Below are 20,871 nucleotides of genomic sequence, written 5' to 3' on the forward strand. Positions count from 1 at the left end.
GCCATTAGGGAGAGAACTTTGGGTAATAGTTGGCATTCATAGCCCGTCCTTCTCTGTTTACTATGCTTCTACCTTAAAATGGGTTCTAAGTGTTTCTGAAAGGAAAGAGAAAGCCAGCAAGCGATAGAAAACCATTCATCAGTGCCAAAGGGATTGAGGTACCAGGGCCCAATGAGTGTATTTCCTCAAGTTTGTGTATTCCAATTTTGTATGATTATACAGATTTAAAAAAAAAAATAAGTCAATAGTAGCAATATCAGTTATACCAAGTATTTAAAGATCCTTCATTTTTCAACATGGTTACATGTACATACTTTTACCCTTATAAGTAGAATCGGGAATAGAGTAGTAACCTTATTTTAAATTCCAGCTTTAAATGTGGCATTTTTGGGGGACAGTGATAATTCACTTATTTATAAAAACCTGCAAGTTTGTATCCAATGTTCTAAAGTCTCTTAAATTTAGAACAACTTGGAAAATTAACATAGTTTACTGCACAATTGCAATGAAAAAAAAGTTTATTTTAATCTAATAACCTAAGTTTTCTTTTAAAATCATTAAATAATGGGACACAGTACCTTAGAGGAAGTCTCCTTTTTAAAAGTTTTAAAATAATCATTACTGCTATTTTAAACTCTGAAGACTAAATTGAACATAATATATTGAATATGGATATATTGATATGAATATGATTGTATGCTATATCAAGAAGAAAAAGAAATCAGCTAGAGATTGCTGCAACCTTCATCTGTAGGTTAAAGCTTAATGATGGTTTTACCTTGGTGACTTATCTATTTAATCTCTGATCATAAATCTTATAGATAACAAGCATTTTGGATCTAAATTTCTTACATAACATTGCTAAATAAAACAGATGTGTAGGGAGATAGAGATAAGTATTGGTATACTTATTTTGATGTATAAATATAGAAAAACATGTAATATTTAAATTATATATCCTATATAATAAAACCCTAATATGCAAATTGACCAAATGGTCGCTATGATGAGCACTGACCACCCGGAGGCAGACGCTCAATGCAGGAGCTGCCCCCTGGTGGTCAGTGCGCTCCCACAGGGGGAGTGCCACTCAGCCAGAAGAGGGGTCCCGGCCTGCGAAAGGGCACAGGCCAAGCTGAGGGAACCCACACCCTCTAGTGCAATAATGTCATGCACCAGGCCTCTAGTGTGTGTGTGTGTGTATGTGTGTGTGTGTGTATATATATATATATATATATATATATATATATATATATATATACACACATTTATATATATATAAATTTATATATATATAAATTTCATCAACTATTTACAGTGTATGCTCTTTACTTAGCCTCATCTTGGTGATGTATATACTATAGCTATGGATTGTCGCTAGATCATGAAATTTATCTCTAGAGAAGCAAATAAAATTGTAAATATTTCAAATGTTTTATATTAATTAATTTCTGACATCACATAGCTTATAGATTAAATATTTTATGAAAATAACACATGATTATTTGCCCTTGAACACTCCGGATGTGTTTGAGTAGTTATTATAATCATAGATTTTCATCAATTACATAATAAAATTAGAGACATTCTTGGCACAAAGCTGGACAGAGGCAGACACTCAATACATTCTACCTACTAATATTATGAATATGTACTTCTTTGTGTGCATCAGGAATGCTAAAATTTATCTTCCTAAAAGAATGGGCCACTTCTAGAGCTGACTCTTGGATTCACCCCAGGGCCACATTGAATTATTGTTAAAATTCATAGTTCTAATAGAAAATATTATTTTCTAATATTATTCTGAGGCAAAAAGTAAATTTAAATAAACATTCAACAACATTCTTTAGAAATTTTAGAGTGTGTTAGATAATTTAGAGTACTTTCCTATACCAAGTTTTATGTCCATATGGGTGATTATGATCTATCATACTAATTCCATAAACCAGAATGGAAAACTAGACTCCTGAGAAATTAAATGACTTGATCATGATCATACAGCTTGCTTGAGGCAGAACCAATATTAGAACCCATATATTCACCTCTCTGTTCTTCTTCCAGTGGGTCTATAGAAATAGAAACAATTTCAGGGACATTGATGAGAAGCAAAGAAAAATAGTTAATAGAACTTAAGGTTAGACAAACTGTAAATGTTCATTGTAAAAATGACCCTGGGGTTTGGCAACCATTATGCTAACTCAAATGTAAGGACTCAGGCAGTTTATTTTTTTCATAGAAAACAGTTTATTTTTTAAATAATGGGAAAATAATAGAGATAGTAATGCTTATCATATGGTACAAGGACTTCTCCACCTTTTCCATCCTCTCTTGCAATTGGGTTGTGGCTATGTCACTAGTTCTGGCAAATGGGTTAGGTGCAATTAGAAGTTGTCCATGCTCTTTCTTCTGTCATGAGAGTCCATCTTGAGGCGGCAGCATGGCAAAGTGGTGAAATGCCCATTCTTTGATATCTGAATGAATCTGTGGAACAGAGTTCCCTATTAATAAGCATTAGCTATGTAGTATGAACTTGAAATAAGCCTTTCTAGTGCTAAGCTAGTAAAATATTGGAGTTTATTTGTAACCATGGATATCTTTTCCTATAGTAATTAGCTAAAAGTTGATATGTGTGCCTTCCTTGTGTTTACACCTGCCTCCCTTCTCAGAAAGTGCAAGTTTAATTATGTAATGGGTGACTAAGTACCTTAGAATTTAAACAAATCAATCTACTTTTGCAAAACATTTTAAAGTATTAAATCACAGCTATGATTTACTGTGCCACTGTAAGAGTTTCTTTCCTACATTTTTAGCATAAAAGACTTTATTAAGTAGATCATATTACCTCATTTTGCAGAATGAGAAACCCAGGTTTAGAGAAATATAATATTCAAAGACAGAAAATAACCCAATTCTAATTACAAAACCCAATTACAGACATTAATTCAAATTTCATAGTATTTGAAGATAATTAAAGAAACATGTGTTTACTTAATGGTTTTCCTAAGAATATATAAAACAGAGATCACTGAACTGAAAGAAGAAAACACTTGTGAAGAAACGTCAAAAATTCATGTGGCCCAAACCGAAATCATGAAGCAAATGAGTCCTTCAATTTTCTCCCCTTCCTCTCAGGCCTCTGTTCCTTCTCATCCCTTTGCAGCTTCTAATTCCTTTTGGTTTCTCTTGCCCTACCCAAGTGTTCCAGGTTACAATTAGATAAAAGGAATTCTTCTTCCTTATTGTATCTACAAAACACAGAACATGCCCTGATTGTCTAACCCTAATGATGGAAATGTTATGCCAGTGACCAAGGGCATATTTAGTCCCAAGAGACAATTTGTTCCCTCTTGCAATAGCTGTGAGATAGCTCAAAGCCATATGTTGACCTGCCACTACCAAATGAACATAATCTTACAAAATAAATTTTGCGCTTTGATTTGATTTGATTTTTCAGGATATTTTTGGCTTTAACCTTATTGATTCATTTTATCTTTTAAAAATTTTTTTTTATTGATTTCAGAGAGGAAGGGAGAGGGGGAAAGAAATAGAAATATCAATGATGAGAGAGAATCATTGATCACCTGCTTCCTGCATGCCCCCTACTGGGGATCAAGCCCATAACCCAGGCAATTCATTTTATCTTAATGTACATCTATTGGTAGCTAGAATTAAATTATTTTTGAAGCAAATTCATACATAGTACACACACACACACACACACACACACATATACACATATCATTATAAATATAAAATTCTATGTTCAGCCATTAATAAAAATGATTTCCATGTGCATATCTTTACTATGCAGTCCCAAATTAGCTTCTCTTCCTCTACTTATTTGTGGAAATGCTTGCTCTTTTTGGGTTCTGTGGCATGTAGTAGATACTTCAGTAAGCAGAACACTCCCTCTGCCGTGAAGAGCTGGCCAACTAGAGTCAAATGACATAATCTTGCAAGCACTTGAAGTCAACAACGATCTTACAGTTCCCTTGTTCTGTCACAGAACAGTTAGCTTCTTATTTTGGCCAAAATCAGATCAATTTGTTGCATTTCCCAATCCAAATTCTATAGACATTTTTTGTTTCCCATGTGTATTTTTCACTCTCATCTTTGGTATTTAATGCCGTTTTCTTCATAACTATATATTCAATTATAGTGATCAGGGAGTGAACCCTCAGTTTATATTGATTAAAGAACATTGAGGCACAAATGCAGTTATATTTCATGAGGACATTTTGTTTAAATGTATTCTGTCAGGTATTTAAATGATTAAAAGTTTAAACACACACTCTTTTATAAGTAGGTTTAATGCTGGTTGGATAAAGAGAGAAGAGAGCATAAGATTAGAATTCAGAAGCCTCAGTTCCCATGCTAAATTCTCCTAGCTATGACCTTGGGCAAGGAAAAGTATGTCAGCAGCTCATACAATTTGAGGAAAATGCAGTAAAATTATTTGCAAAAATCACTCTGAAAATGTAAAGAGCTAATGAAATCTTATATATTATTGTCATTGCTTAAATTTTTCCTGGGAAATAAAAGTATTGACTTTTGTCAGTGACAGCATTTTGCTTTACTTCTGTCAGCTTTAAGCAATGCATGAATATATTAGAAAATTGAAATCTATTTTATACCTAGTTTTAAAGTGTCAGAAACCTTGTCAAGCACCTTTAACATGACTTACGATAAACAGATTTAGGATTTTAAAAAATAATTGGTGTGTTTTTCCTTCAATCACTATAGTCCCACGTGGGTGGGAAACCTTTTCCAGAGATGAGGAGATAGTTATAGAATGCCAATCTTAAAAGAAGGCATACACACATTTTTTTAAATTTGTCAAAATCCAGTCCTTCTTGTTATGTGTGAAAACAATAGCAAATCACGGGGTGAGGAAGGGAAATCCTGTTTCTTTTCACTTTTACATGTGCCTTGTCTCTTCAGTGCAGCCATACTCCTGCCAAGAAACTCACCCACAGTGAGCTCCCTGGGGGTCACAGGTGGCAAGCCACAGGCTGCCTCTAAAAGATGCTTCTCTTCTCACAGAGCTCAGGCTGGGTGTGTCTTCATTCTGCTGTTAATGGCAGCCACCAGAACCCCTTCACGTGGAATATTTTAACTGGGTAATATTTGTAAACTCGAGATATCAGAGACCAAGCTCCCCACCCCCACCCCACTCTATATCTCAACAGATTCATTTAGACTTTCCACTGAGTGGAAATGTTTAAAATGATAAAACTACTTGGTTCTGATAGCTTGCTACTATAAAAAAATAGGATTATTTAATCTTTGAGGGCTGCTGTGAGTTAACCCAGAAGAATATTATTCATAATAGTACCAGTGATCTGATCTGCACAAGTGAAGAAAGTATTCCAAAGTCATGCAAGTGTCAGGAGCGGAACGAGACCGGGCCTTGCAATGTTTAATTTGTTGTTCTCTTTCTAATTCAGTTGGCCATCAAGCAAGACTCTACTGAATTATCCTGTCATATATAATAGAAAATAAATCTATTTAGGGAAGACAGAATAGGAGAAAGATTAATTGGGGGCATTTCCCTTTAAAATGGTAGAGCAGCAGAATTTACAGAATGTGAAATGGTTGATAGCTCTTCAGAGAGCCATCTGTCAATTTTGGGGTATGGGTTCATGCCTGAGAGGTGTTTCTCACAAGGCAAAGAAGTGTGGCCAGAGTTGAACACATTGTTGAAGGCTAAAGCTAACATGCAGTTAGCTACTTGGCTGGTTTTTGACTTGGTGTTCAACTCTGTTCCTTCAGACCCACATGGGAAATATGTCCAACAGGAGAGGTAAACTTTGGGACATGCCAGAAGATGAGAAATGGAAATGTTGTTTTAGTTCCTTTGGTTTTATTATTGCACACTTGATCTATTGTGAAAGCTTTTTGGAGGCTTCCTTCTGTGTTAACAGCCTGCCCATGAGTACATATGGGCAGCAGCCTGCACACATGCATGCACACATGTGCACACACATGCATGCACAAAGGCATGCACACATGTTCATGCACACACCTTTGGTAGCAGTACTTTAAGTAGAAACCCCATTACCACCATCATTCCCACCACCACTTCCACAACCATATACTGAACTTTCCAAAATCTCTAACATTTTTCTGGGAGGCTTCAATTTCAGAAGGATTTGGCTGGAGAGAAAGAATGCGAGGCTGTATTTTGCCAGGCCTGGGAATCCCTAGAAAGAAGCAGACAGTCCCACTTGTTACTGGTGATCACAGACCCAGAAGAGTCAAAAGTCAGTTAATAACATGTCACTGGAATATTGCTCTCTATTGGGCTATATCCACGTCTGCAGAAATAGCAATGTTATTTCATCCTCGATTGGCCAGACCCTAATCTCTGTCTATGAGACGAGAATGACCAGCCTGTATCCTTTTGTCACAGCCGTCCTGGAGAAAGAGAAATGAAAAGATGCCGCTAATGACTTTGTGTATGTGCTTCTCCCTTGTCCCTGTTGTTTCCCAACAACATCAACATAGCTTTAGCCCGACGTGCCATTTAGACCGGAGTCTTGGATTGATCTGTGATGAATGCCCTGTCGGGTACGCAGGACCACGCTGCGAGAGGTAAGCGTGAGCACCACTGTCTTTCAAAATGATTTCTGCCCGGGGAGCCATGACACCACAGGCATTATCATTCTTTGTACTCTCCGCCGCCACACTCAGGGAAATGAAATAAAGTTTCTCACCACACTTGTCCAACAGATACATTATATTTTTATAGTTTATTTATTCTCTAGAAATTTCTCTGTAAATCTCCACCCAGAGAATGTGTGATTAATGTTTTCATCTTAAAAGTTAAGCATTAACCTACAATCTTCCGAGAAAGTATTGCTCAAGTGGAAAAGTCATGCACTTTAAGATTTATCTTACTGCCTACATGGCCACCATTTCTTTTTAGCTTTCTAATTAGCTTTTTGTCCTTAAATTGTGGCTTAATGGTGTAGTTCATAGTTTAGCAAGTAGTTCATAATTTACCTTAAATATAACTTGAAAACAGAAATAAAATGTGACTTATTATCATGATTTATATCCTCTTCTGAGGACTTCAGAGCCAGCATTGTAATTCTTGTTGATGTCACTAGGCTGCTTTGCCATGGAGCCATCGATATTATTGTATGTAATTTGTGTAATTATTTTCCCTCCTGAAGTCTTTCTGAAGAAAGGGTTCTTCTGGATTTCAGTTTCAGTATGAAAATGGTACAGAATTCTCCCTTGATACCATTCAAAACACAACAACACCTCTCTGGTTTTAGCACTGAAAATAGCCCCCTTTGCTGTCATCCCAGGGAGCAGGGTTAGGATGGGAGGCAGAGGACGTGACCTGCTTTCACCATCATCACGGAAGCTAACACCACAGAGGGCTGTCTCTGCCTGTCTTCTCCTGTCCTCCTGCCAGCCGTCACCCCTATTGCAACCAGGGTGCATGGACGAAGCAGGGGCCATTCTCCCAGAGAGCATTGAGCTGGCAGCTAGCAGTCCATGGGCAAAGTGCCAATGACAGTTCCTAGCAGCAACAAGTACTATTTGTGACTATGGCAGTGTCTGTAAATGAGTAATGGAATAACAGAACTGAAGTAAGAAGGATTTATTTGCCATCGAGAAATGGAAGGTCTTTAATTGTGTTTAAAATAAGAGGACACGTGTATATCACTTATGATAATAGCAAAACATACCATTTCCAAGACAGATTTACATCAAATGCCTGATGTCCCGTCCCCCCCCCCTCAACACACACACACTTCAGCTGATGACAGGCAACCTTTATTATTATTATTTTAGCAACTGGACAATGGCAGCTGCTCTGTCATACAAAGCCATTAAATCCACGTACATAGATGAGCATAGTCTCTAATGTTGCTTTGCTTCATGTTCTGTGTGTTCTATGTTAGATACTAGTTTTTGAACCATCTATCATTTAAAATATTACATTTTGTTTAATAAACATTTGTTTAGCAACTACCATGTGCTAGGCACAGGGCTGGACAGAGAATATAAACAGATGCATAGTACAATCCTTGCCCGCAAGCAACTCAGAGCTTTAACTTTGGTGAGAGTGGTCGAATGGATTCTGGAGAGAATTCCAATCTGAATAATAAAAATCACCAAGGAGAGAAATTCTTGACAAAAAGCATGATTTCCTATATGAAATCTTTATTAATCTGATTAAAGATGGAAACACACATATGCAACTTATCAAATGGCATGTCTTATCTCCAATTCAAGTTTTCCAGTAAAAAAAAATTATCCTATATTATATAGAGGTATGATTTTCTAGCAAGAATTTGGATTAGGGTTTTCCAAGAATGTTCAGGGTTTATCATTTCTCTGTATTTATATAAGCCAGAAAGTCCCTTAGTTGGGTCCATAAATGTTTAGGAGAAACATTTTCTGAGATATGTAGGCTTCAGTGGAAGGGAGGGGAATAAGGGTTAGGGAAAGGAGGAGATAATAAAAAAACTTGTCATTAAAACTATTCTGTAAGTGATTGCTGCAATCAGGTTATGCACATCATCTACATAATATCAGCACTGGAAAACCAAGGCAGTGTTCCCCAAACCATAGATGTTCTAGGAATAGAATTCTGTGATCATGTAATCTTGGGAAATACTTATTAACATGTTAAAGGTTCTGACATGTCTGGAGCGAGGAAATCTGTTCAATTTGTTGAACTCAACATTTAGAGTCTTAAGTGACCATCCAGTCCCTGCTTTTATCATATTGCAAGAATGCTCAGGTGTACAGGAATTACAACTTTACATTCTTTACCTCAATTTATTTTCAGTTCGATACTTAATTAGCCATAGGTGGGAGCTGTGAGAGCTTTAAAGTTATACAATGTTATATGTAAGTTAGATATCAATTTTTAAAAAAATGAGTTTTTCCCCCTCTCCTCTCCACTTCCGGGCTTGAACCCAGGTTCTATATACCAAAAGGCTGAGTGCTTGAGTGTGTGAGCATGCTTGCACATGTGTGACTATGTGCATATTTTAGGTAATAAACATATGAAGGCCCAAAGCAGTCCCGAGTAACTCATCCGAGTGTGTTTCTGCTGACCTCTTCCTTTTCCATGTCCTCTTGATTACCTTTCCCTTTGGGTCTAATATCTCTGTGTATCTTTTCACACCACACAGGGGGCACAGGATTCATTCTGCTGCGTTCATTCCACACTGGGACTCACCAACACCTCTGCTCTCATCACTACTTCTCCATCTGCCTTTGCATGTCCATCTCATTTTCTCTTTGGGGTTGAATTTCAGGAGAAGGTGCCACATTCATAAAAATTGTGACTTTCAGAGCCTGGAGTCCAGAAGATCCCTAAATGGGCTGCTTTCTTGACTATCAGATCCCTTCACTCTGTCATGTAGCACAAGATGACCTTTGCTATTTGAAATGAGAGAATGAAGAAAACTCACGGAAAGGAGGATAGCAAAACAAGATATGCCAAAATAGTAATTGCAAGTCTGTTACATGTAGAACTCTAGTTAGAGTTTTAGGAGACTCGCTTGAGGCCAAAGCACCGATACTTTAAGATATCACTACTTTGCCCTGGCTGGTTTGATTCATGGTTAGAGCATCAGTCTGGGGCCCAAGAGTTGTGGGTTCAATTCCCAGTCATGGGCATGTACCTCAATTGCAGGTTCCATCCCTGACCCCCATCTGGGGCTCCTGCGGGAGGTAACCAATCAACCAATGTGTGTCTCTCATGTTGATGTCTCTCTCTTCCCAGCCTCCTCCCTCCTTCCCTCTCTCTCTAAAAATCAATGTAAAAAATAACCTCGAGTGAAGATTAATATGTATATCACTGCTTTCTTCTGGGGAATGTTTTAAACAAATAAGAAGAGAGTCAGGGATGAGGTATTTATCATGGCACTTTGCTAAGATTCTAGTCTTTTATCATCTGGACAAGAGGAAAAAAATTGAAAAGCAAGGCAAAAAGGGATGAGTGTTGGAGCATCAAGAGAAATTAATGAGATGCACAGACCCTTTAAACCCTGGCCCCTCCCTACCTGGCCAACTTTGAATAACTCCTCACTAAGTGAAGAGAGAGGTCAAATTTAAGATTAATTTCACAGTTGCTACTAAGAATGCAGAAGTTATTTGAATCTAATTGCTTCATATTTTGAAAATTCACGGACAATTTATCCACATGATTCATATTCAATGTCAAAAAAGTTCTTTTTTGTTTTTTAAGTCCCAAATTCCAGTTAGCTGTTCTCTGCTTCAGAAATGCCTGAGTCTGAATCAAGGCTAACTGTCATCTGATCACCATGCTGGTGAGATTCTACTCGTGTTTCAGTCTGCTTGAGCCCCTGAGTCCTGGATGCCCTTGAGAAAAAAGTCGCAGAAATAAGGGAAGAGGGACACTTATACTTACTTGGTAGTACTATTAGCAAAGCTATGGCTCCATGTGAGGTTTCAAAGGGCTGCGTATGTAGTTTCACAGTTTGCACATTGCACAAAAGGACTCAACCAATGGACAGATTGCAGGCGTCCTCAAACTACGGCCCGCGGGCCACAGGCGGGTGTTTTTGCCGTTTTGTTTTTTTACTTCAAAATAAGATATGTGCAGTGTGCATAGGAATGTGTTCATAGTTTTTTTAAAACTATAGTCCGGCCCTCCAATGGTCTGAGGGACAGTGAACTGGCCCCTGTTTAAAAAGTTTGAGGACCCCTGGATTAGGGGATCAAATCCAATGTGCCCCCTTCTCGCTGTGCCCATTATTTCCTCCCTTTTTTGCATATGCCCAGAGAAAACCATTTTTTCTAATTTGTAGAAAGGCACCATATAAGCAGGTAAACTACAGAAATATTGCACAGCCATTTATATTTCCGCCACCCTCCTCTGTGCCTTTGCCAATTCTGTTCCCTCTGCCTGTTCAACTCTTAAAATTCAGCTCTGTCTTCCTAAAAGCGTCCTTAATTAATCTTAGTATGAGTTGGTTGCTCTTTTCTATGCTTGCAAAACAGTGTTTGCTTATCTCTAGACATTCAGTGCTACATTTTTAAGTATGTCTTTCTTCTTCACAGTACAAAGACTGTGCCTTATTTATATTAGTATTATGTAATAGTGCACAGAAGATGTTTGAGGAAGGACAGGAGTGGGGGGGGAGTAAGAGCTTTTCTAATTTGCTTAGGGAGATTTAAGCATTCTTTTCAGTTCATATATAATGGAAACATATGCCGCAATTTTAGCCAGAAGTTGTTGAAGAAATGATGGAGTAGAGTGAGATAACAGTCTCACCAATGTTGCTTTCTTCTTCTCACTGTTATCTCTATCCACCTCTGCCAGTCTTTCTATCTCTATCTCTATCTCTATCTCTATCTCTATCTCTATCTCTATCTCTATCTCTATCTCTATTTCTATCTCTTTCTCTAATCTTCATCTCCATCTCCATCTCTGTCTCTATTCTATCTCATGTTTCTATCTTGGTCTCTCTTCCTCTATATTGCTTCTAAGTCATTATATAACTGCATGTGTTATCTGGAGTATCATTTATATTTAAAGTGTCTCTAAAATACTGCAATTTTATTTGAAAAAAGTTAGCAAATATGGAATGGAACAGTGACTTTGTTATGTCAAGGTGTTCCTCTCTAGCAAGAAATTCAATAAGCTCTTTGTTTTTTTAAAAAAATCCTCATTCTGTCTTGCATATGAAAATGAGAGGACTTCAGATTTTTAATTACAAGTAATGTTGGTAGGGTGAAATTCTAAGAATAAGAATTTGGAAAGGTACAATGGACTGTGATTTACACCAATTTTTATTAAATGAGTCCTATTTAATCAGACTATACAGCACTGTATTAATAAAAGCTATATGGTTAACAGTATTGTTTTCACTGACCCTAGAATCACTTTTTAATTCTATTGAAACATTTTTATAAGTATCTAAGAATACTATTCTATGTATAGAAACCCATATACATATCCATCAGTAATAAAACTTGAATGCACACTTTCAATAATGTGACATATGGATTATCTATCATGTATAATCAGTAAGTATATGTTCTACAATAAAAAAAAAGTTTGATACTTCTTCAGTTACTCTAATTTTCTCATGGACTGAGGTGTGTTTTGTGTGTGTGTGTGTGTGTGTGTGTGTGTGTGTGTGTGTGTGTGTGTTTATTGTGGGAGAATTGTAGACTTATTAATTGGTATCTGTGTTGAGAAAAATTTCCAGATCTTGTTATAGAACACCATCTCTCCTGAGGGCAGTAAGTCATTTTGAGGAAAGTGAGCCGAAAATAATGGGTTTTTGTTGACTGTGATAATGATCATTGAAAAGTCGTTATTCTAGAGAAGCAAAGTCACTCTCTTAATGGTAAACAAAATGAGATACATTTGGGCGTGATCATAAGCTCTGAATATCAAGTAAGGCAAGAAGAATTGGGTTAAAATTCAAAAGGATTGTCCTATTATGTTTGTCAAATACCACCCTGAAGGGATTGTGGGAGAATGTTAAGCACTCAAACATTAGTTCACATTTTACAAAAAACTATTAATTAGCAATTATATTTGTGGGTGGCAATGTTTTTCCAAGCAATATTTATACATAATTATATAAAATGATTTATAAAATTTTTATAAATATAATTTTTAAAATTAATATCATTTAAAAAATTATGATAAAAGGTTAATTCTGCAAGACTTATTGCATCAATATGTGTTCTAGAAAACTTGGACTGAATTAATGACTTTGCACCATAATTGTGATGTTATTAAAGTATCCTCCTATGATATACTGGATTTAAACTATTTCTTCTTTGACTGGTAGAGAGCATTTCTCTACACAATTACTTACACATCTGTGAGTAGATGCGAATAATAGTAGTGTACTATAGAAATTATATTCTCCCACATGGTTTTTGTTCCCCTTCAATTTTGAACTTTGTTGAAAAAGTCATTTTATGTTGCTAACACAGTGCAGATAACAGAGCTAACCTGACTGTAATATTTCAGATACACTGTTTTGCTTCTCTTTTGGCAAGTGTGGCTTAATAGGAAGCAAGAGCAAATGTAATTGAAAGAGAAGACAGAGCAGAATATAAATAGGTGCTTCCTATAAAGATGTATTTGTGCATCTGTAGCATGAAGTAGCATTTTTAAATATAACATAGGGAGAAAGGATAATTTTATACTATAATTTTTAAAATCTCTGCCATGCCTCATAAATAAATAAACTTGTTTTTCCAATAATATCTAAAATAGTTATTAGTCCTTTTTTAAAAACTAGAGTTTGCTAATACGAGTTGTGGCACAGTTATGCATCATCTTTCAGCATGTTAACATTGTACTAGTATAAGCACATGTACTTCTCAGTAAAGACTCTTCAATGAAAATCTGCCTCTGTTTGGGTATGCAAACACATACAAACCTATTGTTAATGTAAAGATACCCATAGCTTCCACCCAAATAATAAAGAGACCCTTTAGAGTTATAGTTTTCTATTTAATAAATTTTGGAATTCTCACTACTGAATTTCCTTATAAGCCTGTTTTCTCATAAAAAGCTCTTGCTTCAACAAAAGCCAAAAAATATGAACCTTACATATTTGTACAGGAAACAACCAATTGGAGTAGATAGATATAACATGTTGTATTACAAAGGCTTTCCAACATGGACGTGGATTCCTCTAAAATGCCAGGAGCAGATTTCTTATTATGCTTTGGTCTCGTCTTCAGTGCCAGTAACAAGATTTTTTTTTCCCTTGCTGAAATCTAATTACTAGTGGGGCTGGCAGAATTTCATCTTGTATCTACACTACAGTTGTGGAAAAACACTTTTAATCATCTTGCATTTGAGAAAAGGAACACTTAAAAAGAAAATGTATCCTGAGAGAGGGATAGCGTGGAAAATATGTAGTAAGTATTACCCTGATGGGTTTCACTAATTCCTCCCAAATACTCACTGATGAATTCTTTTGCCTTAGGTGTGCAGAAGGCTATTTTGGACAACCTTCTGTAGCTGGAGGATCATGTCAGCCATGCCAATGCAATGACAACCTTGACTTCTCCATCCCTGGCAGCTGTGACAGCTTGTCTGGCGCCTGTCTGATATGTAAGCCAGGTACAACAGGCCGGTACTGTGAGCACTGTGCTGATGGATATTTTGGAGACGCAGTTGATGCAAGGAACTGTCAGCGTAAGTTTGAACTATCGATGCCCCTGACAGAATTGATGCATTGCACCTCAGAGTAGCTGATGAGTTCTTGAGTGAGATTGGAGAGTAGGAAATTATGTGTAATACATCTATGATAGACGCACAACCTATACACAGAGTCTGCATATCCTAAAATATTTTCTTACTAATAGAGTAAATCACTGGAAAATTAATGCATTGTTGAAGTGCCATTGTTTTTCAAATGATGCAAATATTTCTGTTTACATGTGGGACAAATATTCTAAAATAATGTATGTCCATAGCAGAAAAGAAAATCTTGAAAAATAAGTTGGGGGACCTATTTAGCCTTTATTGATTTATCTCAGATCTAATTATTTTCTTGAAATAAATGTATCTGCCCACATTATTGAATTAGTATCTATCAGTAGGTGTGAATCTGTATTCCTTTCATGTGTGAACTTTACATTCTTGCATTTCATCATAGTTGAAAAATCCTGCCAATATTTTTGCACACTGTCATTTGTAATTGTTAAATGATTAACCTTCACCTTAGGACTATTCATAGAATGCTTACTGTTATCTTTCCACAAAAGTAGCTATTGTAGGGCCTCATTCATAATGGTCAGTATATCCCTCCCTCATCTTTCCCTTCTTAGTTCTGTTATAGTGTTGCAGAGAATTTGCCAATGCTTTATATTAGTGCTAATATAAATGCAAGGGAGATCTTGTGGAGAGTGAAATGGAATGTTAGTCCATATTAGCCCTTGAGTGGTTTGCACTGCCATCATCAGCTTCATCTGTTGTCAGAATCCTCAAGCAGAACAAATATCAGCCCAACAATTTAATTCTGCCAGTTGCACTATGTAACAAGAGACTCTTCCAATCATTCAGTGGCTCCCAGGAACTGCAAAAATATAGAAACCACTGGAAATCAAGTCTGTTATTGTCTATGCTGTAAACACCCATTTCAATAAGAGCGGTGTCTTTCTCCTCATAGATTTGTAAGATGAGTGTCAGTTTTTTGTCACTTGAAAATGGCAATTTGTTGAATCAAAAACAAATCACTCTGGGACAATGACATCTATTAGTTTCATCTGTCAATTAATGATTTTTAAAGCAGATTTTCCAACAGCTCTGGAGGGCTTTTAAACACTGTGGGCTTATGGTATATTTGCAAAATAATCGGGAGCTTTTAAGAAATTTGTCCATTCGAACACATCATCTAGGATCTGCACTTTCTAGCTGTGTGATCTTGGGCAAGACATTTCACCTCACTGAGACTCAGTTTCATCATTTACATAAAGGGTCACAATTTTCTGTGGGGACTGAAGGACCTACCCCACAGAAAGTATCCAGTGAACTGCCTGGGATCTGGCATGCTCACACATGGTAGCTCCTTCCGTAGTAGTGCTGTGGTGGTCGTGAGTTCTGTGGAGTGTTCATTTTAGGGCTGTATTAATCATTTAATGACCTTTTTTACTATTTTCCAATAAACTCCTCCAAAAATTTTGAGGAAATTATTTCACTCATTTTATTGTGGTAAATCAGGGGTTGGTGGCGTAAAACCTTAAGAACACATACAAGAATATGGTATGAAAACATTTGTGAATCATCACCAATTTTTATATTACTTGCCATGAGCAATAGACATGATTAGGGTTTTTAATGCTTCTTGGCATGTCATTAAGATTAAAACTCTATTATCTATTTTGGGAATAATTTTTCACAGATACAATAGCTTTTCTCTGCATAGGTGGTAAACCCTCAAGAGAATAAAATTCACAATAAAGCATTATTCACTTGCCTCTAAATTTCTTCACGGAAAGTACACCACTCCAAAGAAATATATTTTGCTTTTCAAATTAATCTATAGTGTTTGTGTCATGCATTTCTTTAAAAATGCCACTTAATTTTTTTACCCTGCTTTTGTTATTTTTAAGTTGACAACAATTATCATTAATTAAGAATGACATTAAGACCATACATTTCATTTAAAAATGCCACTTAAAAATTCTACATTGCTTACATTATTTTCAGAATGACTTTAATTTATGGTAAATTTAATCTTATACTCCCACTATAAGGAAAAGTGGCTTCTAAATTCTTAATTATTTCAGATTTTAAAAACATTTCTGTATAATATACATAAGAAACATACATAAAGATATTAAAAGTTTGTACAATAATTCTAGTGTTCAAATGAAATGAATAGTTAAAGAAAATACTTTTTCAGCCTTTCCTCATACCCCAAATATAGACCATCCTTGGACAATGTCCCAAGGAAAGTGACTGGCTGCAGATGGGGCTGGGTCCTCAACACCCACTCAATTGCTATCAAGTTGGCAGACACTGAAGGCCAAACTACTGGAAGAAAAATCAAACAGTTTTTAGAAAAGCAATAAAACTAAGTAGAATCTGGAGCCAGATGAACAGAATAATAACATACGCTGATGGAGTAGCTATTTATAATGCATTTATAAGCTGTGCTCAGATCAAGGTATCCAGAAACATGAAATATTATGTAAAACTTTACAAAACCATTTATGAATAATCTAAATTCCCATATCATCTCCCCCTTATATATTTTTTTTATTCTGGTATCAATGAAATTGTATATACCATTGAAAATATACTCATAGAGTTAGAGTGAGCCAATAATTACGGTTGCATTTGTAAAAAGACCACTTACTTTTTAAACTGATATATGGTTCAGGATGATATCAGACAACTTCATAACACAGAAATGACAAATAATTACTTAAACCAAATATATTTTCTATCTTCGGAGATAGTATGTAAGTTGTAAAGTAAAAGTTCTTCCTGAAAATTGTAATGCTATATTCTTAGTACACTTGAAACAATGTTTTTATCTTACATACTTTCTAATCTTAAAGGTATATATGTGTGTGAGTATATATATTTTATATATATAAAATTTCCCCTCAAACTCATGTTTTGAGCTTAACAAAAAACAGGCACGTAGTAAATAATTATTAAATTTAAAAAAGTAATGTTGCTCGACTAATAATGGCATTAATATTATACCATGGGTGCTATTAATTTTGATAATTTCTCAAAAAATATTTTAGTTCAATAGTTAATATGCATTACTTAAAATGGGGATTATAATATTTTAAATGTTACGCCAATGCATCTATAAAGAAGTGAAAGAGCTGAAGAAGTGATGGAAATAACATTCACCTGGAGTTAGGGGACTGAGGTTCTGGACTCAGTTATATCACCTACCAACCGTGGCCTTGTACGAGTTATGGCTTCTTTGAATTTCAATATCTTCATTCTCAACATTGGAATAGTCATGATGATATTAATATTTCAGTAGCATATTGGTGTGCCAGGTACTGTGCTAAAGCTTTGTCCAACTTGATCCTACAGTTTGTAGAGTTGTAAGGATCAAATGACATAAAGCCTAATAGTTCATCTAGCACAGAGGTGGAGAACCTTTTTTCTGCCAAGGGCCATATGGATATTTATAACATGATTCATGGGCCATACAAAATTATCAACTTAAAATTTAGCCTGCTATATTTGGTAACATTTAATTAACTCATCCCTAATGCCTTGGCAAGGCCGGACCAAATGATTCTGTGGGCCTTACGCAGCCCTCAGGCTGGACATCCCCCACCACTGATCTAGCAAGTCAGAAAACATTCTATTCTAAAAAGTTAGTTGTCAATACTACTATCTTGGGGATATTATTATTCAATAAGCCTATTAAAACTATTACAAAGCTTTTTAAATTTTTTTTATTTTTTAAATTACTTTATTGATTAAGGTATCACATATTTGTCCTCATCCCCCCCCCCCATTCCCATCCCAAACTCCTCCCCACGCATGCTCCCACCCCCCTGTTGTCCATGATCACTGGTTAGGCTCGTATGCAAGCACACAAGTCCTTTGGTTGATCTATCTCCCTTATCCCCACCCTCCCCTACTTTCCCTCTGAGGTCTGACAGTCTGATCGATGCTGTTCTTGTTCATCAGTCTATGTTGTTCATCATTTCCCCTAGATGAGTGAGCTCATGTGATACTAGAAATTCACTTATAAAAACCGAAATGAGACAAGCAATAATGGTTATGCTGAGAGGCAAATGAACCAGTCTATAGTGAGTTTCTTTCTGGGCCAAGAGTTCTTTTGAGTCCCGATTTCTATGTCCAACACTTCCTTAGTATTTCCCAGTGACTGATCTCTCTTTTCTTTTCAGCTTGTCGCTGTAATACCAATGGCTCCTTCTCTGAGGTTTGCCACACTCAGACAGGACAGTGTGAATGCAGACCCAATGTGCAGGGCCGGCGGTGTGATGAATGCAAGGTAAGGAGTAGGAGCTTACTTCCTCCTTGAAAAGTCTCATTAGCTTTTGATGATGCACATCTTAGTATATTAAAAGAAAGGTTCAGGATTATCTAATTCGACATGTGAAATTACTGGGATCACTGAAATGGTTTCTCAAAATAGGACAAAATTTGCTGTACACTAGCATTTGACCTTCAACCCGTATTTCCTTGGTTTTGTGTAATATTTACTACACTTCAGATGTTTCTGAATCAGATAACAGAAGTTTACTCTCCAGTCTACGGAGACAAAAATATCTTTCCTTTGCCTTTACCTTGTTGGCAGAATAAAATGTATCATACCATTTGCTTTTAGCAAACTCCTTGTTGCAGTTCCATCATTTATTTAGATGTCAGTTCCAATGAGCACTTTACTTAAATGTTTTCAGTAGAGAAGCTCATCGAGGTAGTTTTTGGATACACCCTTTGGCTAAAGTGAAACAATAATAAAAATCTCTTGCTCTCAGTTCTGAACCCATTGCCCCCCCCCCCCCCCCCTTCAGTAGGGAAAGACCTTGAGATCCCTCTGTGAGAGCAGGTGGGTTTGCACCATCTCTCACATAAATATATATTTATGGTGCTAACAATTGTTAAATAGGAGCAAGCACTTCTCAGATGTCATCAAACTGACCTTTCTGTAGGAAGCTTGAAAATGTCACCTGTTTCTATCTCCTGAATGATATTGTATGCTCTTACTTTTGTTTGTTTTTCTTTTCCTTTTGGCTTTTAAAGTCCAATATGTGGTGGGACCCTGAGAAACGATTCTGTGTGTTATGTGACTGCAACCCCACTGGCTCTCTGTCACCACAGTGTGATATGACAGGAAAATGTGTCTGTAAATCAGGCTTCGCAGGGAAACAGTGCAACCTGGGCAGGCAGGTGCACCGACAGAAGGAGCATCCACGAAGAACGCAACCGGTGCTGGGGTCTCCCCAGAGATGGGGTCCCAGCAGCTCCAGAGGCTGCCCTCGGGGAGCCTACTGGCCCGCGGCTCGGGTAATCCCAGCGGTGCTGCATGGCTCTGGCGTGGCATGTTGTGTTCCGTGTGCTGCGGCTGACAATCCCTGATGCCATTTTACCAAAAAAAATGGTTGCTAAGTGTGCAAATTGCAAATGCAAAAACTGGACAGTTTTTGCCTTGCCTTTTAAAAACAGCTATCCATGTTTCCAAAAGTATATTCAAGTTCATAGGTTAATAAAGTTTTGATTAACCATGGATGTGTAGAAAACAGAGAAAATATGTGTGGGAACCTTAAATCTTAGAAGTGGGAATGTCCTCAGGTATCATTTGGAGCAAACTCATTTCTATGAATGAACAAATAAAGGGAAATCTAGCAAAGAAAGTAACTTGCCCAAGAAAATTCAGCTCATTGACCTGCCAATTTCAGCATAATGAATGATTTGATTACATATCCACACCATAATTTTGCTTCAGGATACAACAAACACAAGAAACACATTGTACATGCACAACATACGCAAAGTATGGAAGCGTATTCTCTCTTACAAAAGATGGGACTCATTCTCATAAGGCAAAATAAAACAAATGTTGGGAGGAAGGAAGGAGGGAAAGCTAGGCCCGCAGCCAGTCTGCAGAGTAGCAGGGGACGATGAGGCTTGCCAGTGTAGAATCGGAGCCTGTGGGAGAGCTGAGGGTCGGGAACAGAAGAAAGTGAGAATGTACTACAAAGTAAGGAAGCAAAGGGATGGCTCCTATTGACATTTTAAGAAAACTGGTTCTCCTTTCAGACCGCCTCAGATCAAATCTCAGCTTCACCACTTCCTAGCAATAAAACAGTTCCTTAAATCTTCCATAATTCAGCTTCTTCCTCTCTAGTAGGACCCACTTCAGGGTTTGCATCTGTTTGGGTTTTCCAAGAGGCAAGCGCAAAGAGACTTACTACAAAAAAAAAACGCCCATGAAGGATGACAGGGGAGGGAGTATAGTATGCAGGGAGCCTTCTGCTGCAGTGCAGGTCTGACTGTGAGAAAGGAGAGAGGGGAGGAAAGAATAGGAAGAAAAGCCTCATTCGGTGCATTCTGCCCAAATCCCAAATTCTTGGCCAAGCCAATGGGAAATGCTGAAGCAAAATTTGCTCGTTAGGGGACTCCTGGTTTGCACAGAAAGGTCATCAGTTATTGACTAGACGAAGCGATACCTGCGGTGAGCTCCTCCTGTGGAGGCTGCAGGCTGTCCCTCAGCGACACTCCTCATGGCAGGCTCTCTTGCAGGAAGCTCTGTTGAGACACCCCTATGCCTGTTTCAGGGTAGTCACGAGAACATAAAGAACATAAAGTCATGAGTGCATAAAGGACGGACACATACGGAGAATTCTTTGTAAATGTTAGATATTGTTAATACTATTGTT

At 37.0% G+C, this 20,871-nt stretch overlaps 1 protein-coding gene across 1 annotated transcript in view; it reads left to right on the forward strand.

Annotated features, from left to right (window-relative positions):
• Positions 1 to 20,871, forward strand: part of LAMA2 (laminin subunit alpha 2) — a 485,095-nt gene that overhangs the window by 279,650 nt on the left and 184,574 nt on the right. The window contains exons 18-20 of the mRNA XM_079780407.1: positions 6,508 to 6,594; positions 13,962 to 14,173; positions 18,376 to 18,482. Of these exons, the coding sequence (XP_079636533.1) occupies positions 6,508 to 6,594; positions 13,962 to 14,173; positions 18,376 to 18,482 (406 nt within the window). The remainder of the gene's footprint in view (positions 1 to 6,507; positions 6,595 to 13,961; positions 14,174 to 18,375; positions 18,483 to 20,871) is intronic.

Source organism: Cnephaeus nilssonii (assembly GCF_951640355.1).
Source record: "Cnephaeus nilssonii genome assembly, chromosome: 9".
In the NCBI taxonomy this organism is placed as follows: domain Eukaryota; kingdom Metazoa; phylum Chordata; class Mammalia; order Chiroptera; family Vespertilionidae; genus Cnephaeus; species Cnephaeus nilssonii.